General features: G+C 33.9%; 1 protein-coding gene across 1 annotated transcript in view; it reads left to right on the forward strand.

Annotated features, from left to right (window-relative positions):
- Positions 1-890: 890 nt before the first annotated feature.
- Positions 891-13,811, forward strand: part of LOC126816839 (serine/threonine-protein kinase 10) — an 83,874-nt gene continuing 70,953 nt past the window's right edge. The window contains exons 1-3 of the mRNA XM_050543600.2: positions 891-1,283; positions 7,579-7,743; positions 13,119-13,317. Of these exons, the coding sequence (XP_050399557.1) occupies positions 1,125-1,283; positions 7,579-7,743; positions 13,119-13,317 (523 nt within the window). The 5' untranslated portion in view covers positions 891-1,124. The remainder of the gene's footprint in view (positions 1,284-7,578; positions 7,744-13,118; positions 13,318-13,811) is intronic.

Raw genomic sequence — 13,811 nt, forward strand, 5'->3', positions numbered from 1 at the left:
CAATCATAAAAAAATCTTTGTGTACAACTTCCAAGTTCAGCCATACATCCCTTTACTAGATTCCAGTGAAAGAAATTCTTTTGCAATTTGTTCTCGGTAACTTGACAAACAGAAATTTTATCTCTCCGTCTATAATGAGTGTCTTTCATATTGATAATTAATTAGAGGTAACAAAAGTTTAGCATGTGGATAATTACTGACATAAAAAAAAATACCTTTGGTAATATGGTTTTATTTATACAATCCATGATTTGGAGAGCGTGGAGGACCTTTTTGTGTAAACAATATTTTATTTCAGACGGATGAAAACGGATCAGGGAACAGCTATAGCCTGGTGGGGGCCTGAATTTTTCATCTGTAAACCACATGCTTTCTTATTGTTTGGGGTAGATGCCTAGTCATTTGGATGGGGCAAAAACAAAACGAATTTCACCCATGCACACATTCGAGTCTGTCACAGTTGGAATTTGGTGGAAAGTAGAAGTAGGGGGAAACACCACTGTCTGGGCAAAATTCTCTTCCCTACATCAGTACATACATTATGACAGTTTGTTAGTCTCGAAATGCAGGGATATATTTTACTTCCTGTGGTGAACGTGAAGGCAATTGAAATAATAATTGATACTACTACATATAATTAGTAATCATAACAAAACAAGATGATATTAAAGTTATTTATTATATTCCGTAAATAGCATCACATGTAACGCCAGGAACACAATGGTTAACGCCCCATGTAATAAACGACAACTGGTGTGTGAAACCGTGATGTCATATTTGTGACGCGGATATACAGGTCGTTTGGTTAATTTCCCTACATTATAACGCATCTGTCTAGTGGATAACCTTGACTATAATTTTCGTTACCTTTACTCATGCGCAATGTGAAAATCAAGATGGCGGAATATGCTGTGTTTTTGTTGAGAAAGTATGAGTAATATTAAAACGGATTTATACTACTTCGCCTTGCAGTTACATCTGATATGGTAACATCTAGTTAACAGACGTTTCTGTTATCGTGTTCTTTCCGAAATCTATCATATCATTTTGCATAATTAGCCCGCTTGAATGACTTGAATTTGAAAGAACAAACCAGTTTTTTTAGTGCCATTCGATTCGTAGTCATGTCATTTCTTAGCAGTGTCAAGAGATTCTTCCGTATTACGGAGGACGTGAAGAAAAAAGATATCTGGAGTGTGAATATCAAGAGAGACGAAGATCCTCTAGCGATATGGACTATAACAGGCGAGCTTGGCGATGGCGCCTTTGGAAAAGTATACAAGGTAATTGAATGTAGCCGCACAATATTTTATCTGTAGAAAAAAAAAATGTCAACATTAGAACATTAATCTTGTCAAAAAAAATCCAGCACGTGCCCTGCCCTGCCCATGACAAGTTGGGTTCAGGCAACAAGGAATTAAATAAAAATAATTTTAGTGTAGTGTTAGAGTTTTTAGATAAACAACCCCAGCCCTTGATGGTAAATCTGCTGCATTTTTGAAAAACAGCTCATCATATGTTAGCCCTTAGGAATGAAAACAAAATAACATAGATTTAATTAATCATCATTTTGCCTATTTTAAGTAGAAAAAAACAAAAGAAGCTTATTTTGTGTATATTGTACAGCGAGATCCTTTCCTAATTAAGCCCCAATTTATTGGGAATTAAGGATAACGATTTAGCTTAATCTGCTTGTGTTTCTTTCAAATACAATGTGAGATGGCTTCAGTTGATCAGTAATTAGAAATACAAATGACTGGTCACCAACTTTTTTTTATGCCTCCGTCATGTGTGCGGTATATAATTTTAATTAAATCAACCTGTCCATAATATCACAGGTTAAATATTGGATGTTAAAATTGTAATAAATAACAACAGTTGGTCATCATCCTCAGTTTATTGCACCTTAGAAGTAAATGTATTCTATATTTGATGGAGATAAAAAAATGTAAGGCATTTGTTTTTTGAGATCAGTGTTACTGTTACTGTTAGATGTCATTGTGTCAGCTGAAATAATGAGTGAAGAAATACCATTGTCTTTGCAAAGTTCATCCTCAATTGGCTCAATTATACATGCCAATTAGAGAAAACAAACTGTGTTTACTATATAGATGTACATCTATCTCACTAAAGCAATGCAATCTACATGTATTTAGTTCGAGGGTGACATGATTCTATCTTCTCTGTTCACATGATCAGATAAGCTCGTGTTAACAAAGTAAGGACCTGTTCATTTTTAATGATAATGTACATGTACTGTTGACCTGTAATTCTGAAAATGATTATTGATTATTGGACATTGTTAATTATAGAATCACCTTCAGTCCATCGACACCATATTGTAAACCTAAACAGTAATACTGATGTTTAGACACACTGCTCCATATCGTTTAGACATAATTTGTCAATACAGGTACATAATTACAGGGTCAAATAATACATATATTATTATCTTTAGTACAAAGTATTGTATTTCATGTACATGTATAATGATATGATTGACACTGTATTGACACAGGTTATATAAGATATTTAATGCAAGTCAACAGTCAAGTACATGTACATGTAGCCTACATTGTTTGTATATTATCTACATTTGTATTGTTAGTTTCTTACATAAGATGTCTGTCATTTGTTCTATGATATTACTATCAAGATATAAATTAGCTCCATACCATACTCTTCAATTTACTACATGATGTATAGTAAGTCAGGCATGACCGGTGTCATTGTGACCTACATGTATTGGATATGATACTTTATTTTTTAATGACAGTGACTTGTACAATATTTATATGATATATCAGTATTACACTTATAAATGTAGTGCATCACATAACAAAATATAGAATGTGCTGGTCATCCTTATTTCTCGTGAAATGTTTCCAAACAAATCACATTTCCAGTTTATTTACATGTCTGTTTTATTATTACATTACATTTGCATGTATAAGCTTATAAATACATGCATCAAACTGTTCTTGTATATGGTTAAAATCAGTAAAAATAGGATTCTTTGGTCTCTTTTGCAATCACAAAGTTTTACACTTCTCATATGTGATAATTGATTGTTACAATTTTCGCTTAGTACATTTGTAGGCCTAATGAAGAATATCAGAGTCATGCATGTGTACATGTGTCTAAGCTTGTAGTTGTACAACAGATACTGTTTTGATTAAGCCAAGCATGAGAATTGGAATCACTAGCCCACATAAATATTATATATTCAGTGTAAACATTGATCATATATGAATTGATTTGAATATTCATTATTAATAATGACTTTGAATATCAGGAATTCAAATATTATTGCAGTTAAATCAGCATTTTAGTATACAAATGGGGGTCATTATACATTTACTACCCAAGAAATATAAATATCCCACAAAAATCAAAAAAATCTAAATCTTTATAATGTACATGTACCGTACAGTAATGTCTATTTTTAGAGTAAAAGATCTGTTAGGTAGTAATTTAATAGGTTATGACAATACTTTATTGTTTTAAACTTTGGTACCACCCAAATGACACACTTGACATATCTATCACACATCATGGTTGTTACATGTACTTGTTACCTACATGTATATTATACATTTTATGAGGCTTGTAAGTTTACAATGAAATAAGGTTGAGACCATGATTTTAAAGGTCAAAGTTGTTTTCATATTATAAAGGAAGCTATTTCTAATTGTTCTGTATAATTGTTATCATGAACTGTACATGTTGTATTAAAAGAAAAGCCTAAAATTTCTACAAATAGATACATCTAGCTGTACAGTTGTACATAGTATACATGAACTTGTAGTAGGCGTATTAGAAACTCTACAATGTAGGTAATGTAGGATTTATAGTTATGCAGACCCCTCCCATCTATATGAGACCTTGTTCAGTGTACATATTATGATCCCACCCAAGAAAAGTCAGATGCGTTCCCGTGGTCATTTTTCTTAATTTTCGACCTCAAATTCCTGAATGAATTTAAGAAATATAAAGTATGTGTTAAAATTTTCATGTATTTGTAGCATTGTACGTTGTACATGTACCTCTGCTTTCAATTGGGCGCCATGGTTATCTTCATTAGCCCAGTCGGAACAGAACAACACAACATTAAACCCCATTTCCTTTTATCTCCATGGCCAATAAGAGAGAGAGAGAGAGAGAGAAATGGGGTTTAACGTCCACTCGACACAAACTAGGTCATTTCGGGACTAACATATGGTTTAATTTTATTTACATAATTCGCTTGCGCGTAGGGGTCTTTAGCAGTGGGAGGAAACCGGAGACCCCGAAGAAAACCCACGAGGTTGGACAGGCGACCCTACAATAAGAGAGAGAACGAGAAATGGGGTTTAACGTCCACACGACACAAACTAGGTCATTTCGGGACTAACACATGGTTTAATTTTATTTCAATAATTCGCTTGCGCATAGGGATCTTTAGCAGTGGGAGGAAACCGGAGGACCCGGAGAAAACCCACGAGGTTGTACAGGCGACCCCACTCCTTGTCACGTACAACCGGGGATTCGAAACCACGCCAGTCGACTCAATGACAGACTTTATGATACAGCACACGCACGCTAACCATTCAGCCGTCCACACACCCCCCCCCCCCCCCATGGCCAATAAACACACCAATCATGCAGTGACCGCCCTAGACATTCGCCAATTCGCCAATGGCGACAATTATTTTTATTGGCGAATAAAGTGATGATACTGGCGAAAAATTTGGCGAATGAATTTTAGAGAGTGTTATTTCGTAAATCTGCTAATATTAAACTTGAAATCGTCTCGTTAAACGCTTCTTTCGATCGACTCGATGGAGTGTCTATTTTTAGTACATTAATTACTCTAGTCTCAATCTTACAAGTCGCAAATCAGTCAATGTTACAATATTACGCATTAAAACGACCGAAAGATCGAGTCTGGAGACTATAAAACACAGTTACGCCCCTTTTGTGTGGCACTGCGTTGTTTACATTCGCTTCACTACAAGTTTTCTTTACTTACGCTGCAAATAAATAAAACGCACATTAATGACAACTAATACTAGTAAACCCAAAATAAGGATAGATTCCTTTTTCCTTCCTACGACTACTGTTAGTCCAGAATCTACTTCCGTGAGTGAGCGTGTCATCTCGGACGCAAGTCCTTCGTTGGCTTCATCAACATGTGGACAAAAATTAGACCTTTAACCGAGACCGTCGAGCTAACCCTCAATGACCTCATGCTTATAAAAATGGATGGACCGGACATAAATTTCAAATCAGCGGTGTCTTAAAAAGAATCGTCGTGTCTTTTCTGTTATGACGATGAAGTAAATTAAATCATGTGACTGTGAAGTACGTCCTATAAACATTTTTTTGTTATCTGCATTCATTCTCTCAATAATGTGAACTTTTGCATGAACAAGGAGATAAAATAATATTCTTGTGTACTATATATAGAGGATATTTGTCGTTTTAGAGTGAATAACATATTTTATTTCATCGAGAAGCAAGAAAACTTATATTTTCACGAATGCGTAGCATGAGTGAAAACATAAACGTTTTCTTGCTTAGAGATGAAATAAAATATGTTATTCACGACAAAACGACAAATGTTCTATTTATTTTATGATTTTACAATCATTTTAGTTAAAAACAACTAGCCAGTGGAATAACACTTTTATTTCACTGATAAAACGCGATATTCCACTACTGATCATAAAATAAAAGTACATATTAAACATTTATTTTGTCCGCGATATCACCTCGGTGGAAGCGGACGTAAAATACAACAAACACACACACACATTTATTTTCATTTTTAATTAACAAACATATGAATAAAAATGATATAAAATATTTGGCTAAAACTTTCTGAATTGGCTAATAAAATTTTGAATTGGCTAAAAATTTGGCTAAAGGTTTTAAGAGTCTAGGGCGGTCACTGATCATGCACAATGCAGGGTACATGTACATCTATGTATGGTTACTCTTTCTAGAACGCTGATTCCTTGAGGAGTTCCCTTATGCTTGTATATAGTCAATCTGATTAAAAGACAGATCTATATTTCGTTTTGTTTTTTTATAATTTCGATGGCCTACACTACATGAAGATCTGACAAATTATAGCGATAGGTCACGTCAGGAGTCAAAAGACCGACCTTTGACCTTTGATGTCAGACATTTGATTAACCAATCAGCATTGATGTTACTAGTGGATTACCCACAGTTCTGGGCAAAAAAGGTCAAACACTCGATTCGACAGACCATTTGATTGGCTGACCCCTCATTTCAAGCAGAACACGAGTTAAATAACAAGTCTTCCAGATCCAAGTGTAGTAAAGACAAGTAAAACAAAATTTTAAACTATAAAAACGAAACGAAATAGGATTTGTGTTTTAACCAGATTGGTATATATAGTTAACAGATACTTGTCACACCTTTTTGTTTTGTCAGTGTATAAATGTACACCTATATCCTATAATACAATGTAAGTAGTTGGCAACATTTTAGCAGGTGTGGTATACTGTTGATAGGCCCTACATTGTACATTATGTACAGAATACAGATATTAACCTAGTTAAGATTGCATATATATATCTACATGTATACACACTCATGTCTATAGGTTATATGTATACTACAATGTACATAAATAAGTTTACACACTCTCTATATTTTAATTTACTTCTCTGTTTGAAAAAGGTAAAAATGTAAACAAGGTATGAAGAATAAAAATAGGTCAAAGTAAAGCCTGGAACTATTTTGTGGGATATAGATTTACTATGTACACTTTTTACAAAGCTTGACTATGTTTGGCATTGGTACTTGAATCTTAAGGTGTTAAAACACTCATTTATACAAACTGACATATGATGGACAGTATACAGCCCATTTATATAACCTTGGTGGATCATTCAGGGTTTCTTTTGCTACACCTACATGTACTTTATACACACCTGGAGAGAAGAGAAATAGATTTACACAATAAAACCTTGAGTAATAGTATACCGAATATACACATACATTTTTAAGTTAATAAAAGTGAAAGTTAACGCTTATTGTGTCTCTTTGGTACCACCTTCTCTTTCACCCTGCAAAGTTGCATTAAAGTTATAATCTGAGATCAGGGAAGGTGTGTGTGTGTGTGTGTGTGTGTGGGGGGGGTAATGCATGCTCTTTAGGTGTACATGTACATGTATATTAAGGTCTGGCATGGTGTTAAAGTATGGTTGGTGGCCTGTTTAACCTCGTGGGTTTTCTCCGGGTCCTCCGCTTTCATCCTACTGCTAAAGATCCCCACGAGGAACAAATTATTGAAATAAAATCAAACCATGTATGTGTGTTAGTCCTGAAATTACATGTACCTAATCTGAGATCATAAAAATTGTTGTCATGATGATTGTTCATGTAATGCTTTCTTCACATTGAAATTGATTCCATACCTTACAGTTCCTACACACATGTATGTACATGTAAGTAAAAAACTGTGTTATTTTTAGTTTAGTTTTGATGGATGCTTTTGATACATATACATGTATAAAAGTAGCAGGTAATTAATATAAAGAGTTATTTTTATTTTATTTTTAGGCTGAGCACAAAGAAACAAACCTGCTTGCTGCCTTAAAACAAGTAGAAATAAAATCGGAAGAAGATTTAGAAGATTTTATTGTGGAGATAAATATTTTAGCTGAATGTAAACATCACAATGTTGTCGGTCTACATGAAGCATTTTACCATAATGGTACACTATCGGTAAGTATTACACACAACTAGAGTTTTACAAACTTTAAGATTCAAAAGAATGGCGGTGTTGATCAAAATCTACTTAGGCATATTATGGGATGAAAATTTTAAAATACCTGATGTTCATTGAGATTATTTTTTGAAACATGGTACAAATTTAATTCACAGACTGACGATTCTCCGGAAGCTTGTTTTGAAAGCAAATTGTATACTGATACAACTGATACTGTCTGGCTTACATGTATAATAAATGATGTATATCGAAAAGCTTAAAGCTCTTGTGCAGTATCTTGATAGCAATCTCAAGATACAATTCACTGAATTATTCAGTAGCCTTGGGTTATATACAATTTACAGTCAAGTTCATGTACATTTAAAGATTGTACATATACATGTACCTAAACCCAGATTAATATAAAGGTCTTCCATACGTTTTCTAAGTGAAAAATATATTATATTTAATAAAACTGTTACGGTTGATGAATTCATGTTCAATTTCAAGCTGTCATCAATGTACCAAGAAGTATACTATACTATGTCTTCTTCATGTCACATCCCATTTGAAGTGCATTCAATTAGAAAACTCACAAAATCACTCAACTGAAAACATAAACAGTAAATATTACTGTTTGTTACAGAGTTGAATTTGGACCTACATGTTGTACATTAACTTGAATTTTGTCCCGAATCTAGCCTTGTACCCTGTAACATAATATCTTTTTGAAAATCGCATTTAATACCGGTAAATACATTTTTAAATCAGAAATTTATTACTTGCTTTCTTGACGGATATGACCTTATTTGATGACCTTGAGAGAATAGCCTAAGATGAAATTTATTATTGTGTTGATTTGGTGCAATGTAGCTCATTTCAGCTTTTGTCTCCATAACAAAATTGCATGTATTTATCACTTGCAATGTCTAGCAATATTCCCTAACAATGAAGTTACAGTGGAAATTTGTATAATTTAGTATTCATCACTGCATGTAATTTATTTGGATACATGTGTGTGAATCATGCTTTAATGACAGTATCCTCGAGATCTTTGATTGAACTAATAAATTATACATTCATTTAGATTACAAATTCATGATCATTTCATTTTCATTCTGTTGCTTTCCCCTGTTGCTAATAAAGAGATTAAAAAAAAATAATTTGGAAAATTGAGTTAATAAAGAAGGCTGAATTTGTTAAGAATCCGGCTAACAAATTGTTAATGTATAATGGTGCATAATGATGGCTGCTTGAATTAAATAGAAGTCGATGTAAACTTTAAATTTATTATTCTTTGTTCAGCCTGATCTGTTTGAAGGGGCATTATGGGAGATTCGATAAAGAGTTGACAGTTCTCGCTATAATACTTAAAAAAAAGATCATATGTAAATAGAATATGCTGAAAATTTCAGTCCAATTGCTCCACTCTGAACCAAGATATTAGCTTTTGAATTTTAGGCTAGCCATGGCCATCCATTTTTGCATTTAATTATTTTTCAAAAAAATGTGTTCCAATCCATTAAATATCGCAGGCTAGCGATGGCATCGAGAGTTGATTATGGTCTGGATAAGTTAATTAATGCCTAATTCATAATTTAGATAACATTTCAGGCCTAAAGAAAGACAGATTTACATGTACATGTAGCTCTTGCATAATGTACATGTATGTTTAAATAATTTTTGTACCAGTATGTTTTTGGAAAGAGTACCTTCAATTGTGTTCAGTGAAGTTCAGTCTTAAATCCTCTATACATGTATTTGCCATTTATTCTGTGGCATATTGTCCCTTTAAGAAAATAAGACCCAAGGATACATGTACATGTACATGTAAGTTCACAACTTCCAGATAAGCTAATGGAAAAGGCATAGAACTTGGCAGTGACATTTATTGTTTTAACAACTACCGGGTACAACTCTTTTAGCATATACATGTACATGTAGCATTTATTAGATATTCCTTGCTTTAACATTATATGTAAAACTGAGAGTAAGACTACAATGACAAGTATGGTTTGAAGTTTATACATGTAGGTACATGTATTACATTTATGTTGACAAGAAAGTTTGTATAACTGTCCCTATCTTGTAAGTCAGGTAGATGTATCAGGCTCCATAGTAAAATTCACTATTCACAGTATCTGTATATATGTTGGCCTACATAAATAAATCATATAGTAGTTCTTTTATACCCTGCCCTGTAACTGGTTTGGTTTCATACATTAATTTACATGAATTTTGGACTGTGAACTTTACAACACAAGAAGCTGAAAAACTATCTTTTCAATATATTCATTTTATAAATATAAATATAGGCCAGCGTTATATGATACAATTTATACCTAGTAATCAGGACACACCTCAATTTCATTCTTAATCAGTATGTACCTACAACTATAGACCATGTCATCTGGTATCAACATTGGAATGTAGGTACACATAGAGATAACTTAAATTGTTTCAAAACATTATTTTCGTTTATGGCATTAAAAGATTTTTCCAAGTAATTATTACCAGTACACCTTAAACTTTTCAAAATCATACTTCTACAATAGGATATATGTTTATGTTCATGAAGACTGTACACTATCATTCCCGTAGATCCATGCAAAATGTACCAGGTGTATGTATTTGCATTTACACTCAAAATTTATGTAAATACATCCTAATTATTTGTTTGAGCATTCTGATATGCATGTAGAATCATGTCAAATGACCATTTACCCCCACAATCATTGCCCCAGAAAAGGTGCTCTTCAGCAATATTTTATAACTTTGAAAAAAATTGATTACAGTTTCCACAAACATAATAATTGCCTGGTCTTGTATGCATACAAGACACAAGTAAACATGTATTCCACCCTTCTTCCCTAATAAACTGTCACAGGTTGTCAGCACTATGTTTGAAGTAGCTAATGCTATGGACAGACGAGCGTATTTTTCAGCCCGATCGCGGCGATTGAAATTTGCCAGCGATTTTTTTACGGCCGATTACTCTGTGAGTAATTATGTCGATCACATGACTTGTCCATCACGTGACTTGTACAAAATGGCAGCAATTTTGAGATCATGTGATATCAACGATCTCGATGATTGGCTTATAAAAATGAATCGCCCGACAATATACGCTGGACACAGGCACACGAGCGAATTTAATCGCCGGCGAAAAATATTCAACTGAAAATATCTAACATGCTAGATACGAGCGATTGATCGGGCGAATGGTTCGCCAAGCAGAATCGTCGTCGCCCTGAAGGGGCACAGGGGTGTATTTTTCGAGCGATTTTAAAAATCGCCGCGATCTGGCGAAAAAATACGCTCGTCTGTCCCCCACTTAAGTCTCTAACTAGATATCATCCAAAGTCTTCGACATTACAAATAATTTGTCAATTTAAATTAACATTGATGTTGTGATCTTACCTGGAAAAGTTGACCTTCTGATATCCAATTTTTAAGATAAAATAAACATTTTATCGTGTACCATGGTAAAATCGTGTACCATAATGCATTTCAGCGAAATTGTAACAATTGACTCGAAGAACGAAGCACGGTGACCTCATTTTCTTATCTGGTGACCATGCGCAATAAATACTCAAATAACCAGACACTAGGGATTGCCATTCGATTGAGACTTCTTGCGTATTTCGCCAAACATAACTGATTAAAAAATATTGTAAAAATAGAAACGATTGAATGTAAATCAATATATATACATTCATATTACGTTATTATACTCGTTTAGACCCATTTGTGTCAATTTCCAGGTGACAAATATTAGCGATTTAGCTCCTTTAAGGTTGTGTACATGTATTGGTACATGTATATGGTGGTATTTTTTGATTGAAATGCAGGTTAAAAGTTGCCACACTAACAGTATAGTTAGTAAAAATGAGTTGAGTTTAGCCTTGTGGGATGTTTATGGTATACTAAATGTAATGTTCTATTATAATACTCCTACTATATGTACTGTACACACATGGTAAAGATAAAATATGTTAATTTATAACAAACAGGAACTCACAATTTACTGGGGTATAGGAAAGTTTCATAAGGCCACAATAAAAATAGCTTTATATTGTAAATATCATTTAGTACACCCTGCTATAAACCGTCTTAACTTCACAATACACTGTACATGTACTGATAATAAGAAAAGGGCCATACATGTAGCTAATTCCAGAAGATGGAGACAATGTACATGTATCCTAAAAAAAAAAAAGTTAACGTGAGCATACATGTGCATATATACTGGGGGTACTTAATGTATGTTCAATTTTAAAAGAAAGTTTTACTGTTTCAAAAAATCATCAATCATTTTTCAATAGCATGCTTGCATGTACATGTACATTAAGGTTTGCATGGAAACAAATTGTCCTGAAGAAAACCCACGAGGTTAGACGGGTGACTTTTGTAAAGTGCAAGCCTGGGTTGAATCTTTGACTTGCCTAGTTAACATACACAATGTACATGTATGTGACCCATGCTGGCAAAATGAGTCGTAATGTGGAAATTTTGGAAATTGAATTATTGTTATTTTCACATTCTCCAACCCAATTTTTCAAAATGGTTTATGGTTGGTTTGAATCAGGTAAAAACTGACTGAACCGTGTTAGTTTGAAGCTGCGCAAGTCAGGAAAGTACGTTTTGAGAAAAAGCAAGTCAAAGATGTCGGTACATGTATGGTCCTAAACAGAATCACATAGAAACCATGCCATTTATTTGGTATTTTATCATTTAAAAGCTCTTTCTGCAGGTTATCAGGGGTGCTGAAGACCAAAATCGTAGTAAAAATTTGATCGGACAATTTCTGCCAAAATATATAGTAATTTTTATATAAAAAAGTGTTTATATATTTTTTCCTGCCAGCTGGAATATTTATCTCGCACAATGCACACTTTTCGTAACAAAACATGAGGCATATTCACATTACCTATGATGGGGTTATAATTTAGAACAAATGAGAATAGCCCATACATTAGAAATCTATGTTTTATATATTATAACATTGGTGAGAATAACTTTTATTAATCTCATCAATTAATTGGCACCTTAATTGTCAGGGATTAAGATTGTTGATGATTGGGTAATCCAGTTTAGTTTCTTGATCATCAAAGAAGCCATCACAGATGTACGTGTGTTCTCTTAACTTCCACACACGACTGAATTAAAATAAGGTTTTGCATGTCCAATAGGTCTGTTGTTATTTTTAAGAGAAAAATAACTGATTTTGCTGAGAATTTTAAGAAAAAAGAAAGATTTGTAAATACGGTCCTCTTTAGAAATTAAAGGTGTTTTAAAATGTGTTATTGTTATTTTGATCTTTGGGTCGATAGTTTAAATTTATAGACTCATTGTGTTACTTTGATACAATTTTCTGGTGTATATTTTGCAGATGTTTATTGAGTTTTGTGAAGGAGGAGCATTGGACAGTATCATGGTGGACTTAGAGAAGCCATTGTCGGAAGATCAGATACGATTTGTGTGTCATGAGATGTGTGAAGGGCTGTCATACTTACACGAAAAGAAGGTTATACATCGTGATCTGAAAGCTGGAAATGTTTTGCTTACCATCGATGGTGATGTTAAACTAGGTAAGTCTTAAGAGTCATGAGCTGCCACTCCTATACCCTAATCCATTAAGAAATGAAATGGGGTTTAACGTCCTACTTTTCTGCACTGTCTGGGCTAATGAAAATGGGCATACACCATACCGTGTGCTATGAGGGATATTATGCCCATACAGTTGCGCTACTGCTTACTCTTATTTCAAATTCCAACTGTCAAGGTTTCTTTAACGTGCACGTTGATACATGTATGTACATGAAACCTTAGTTTTTCATCTCAATCATACAACTAAACACTGTCCTTGCCAGGCCCATCGTCATACACCACTGACACAGGGAAACTGGGTTGGAAAATCTGTAGCCAACACCAGGAGTGAACCAGAGACCTAGTTAGCGAGCCAGCGTTTTACTCACTGTGCCACAATCCATTTTGATGATTTGTTCTCAGAATTATGGTTGCTCAAACAGTGTATGATGACACTGAAGAAATCTGAGCAAGTACGTTGGCCGTTTTCCCAGAC

Source organism: Patella vulgata, chromosome 3 (assembly GCF_932274485.2).
Source record: "Patella vulgata chromosome 3, xgPatVulg1.2, whole genome shotgun sequence".
NCBI lineage: Eukaryota > Metazoa > Mollusca > Gastropoda > Patellidae > Patella > Patella vulgata.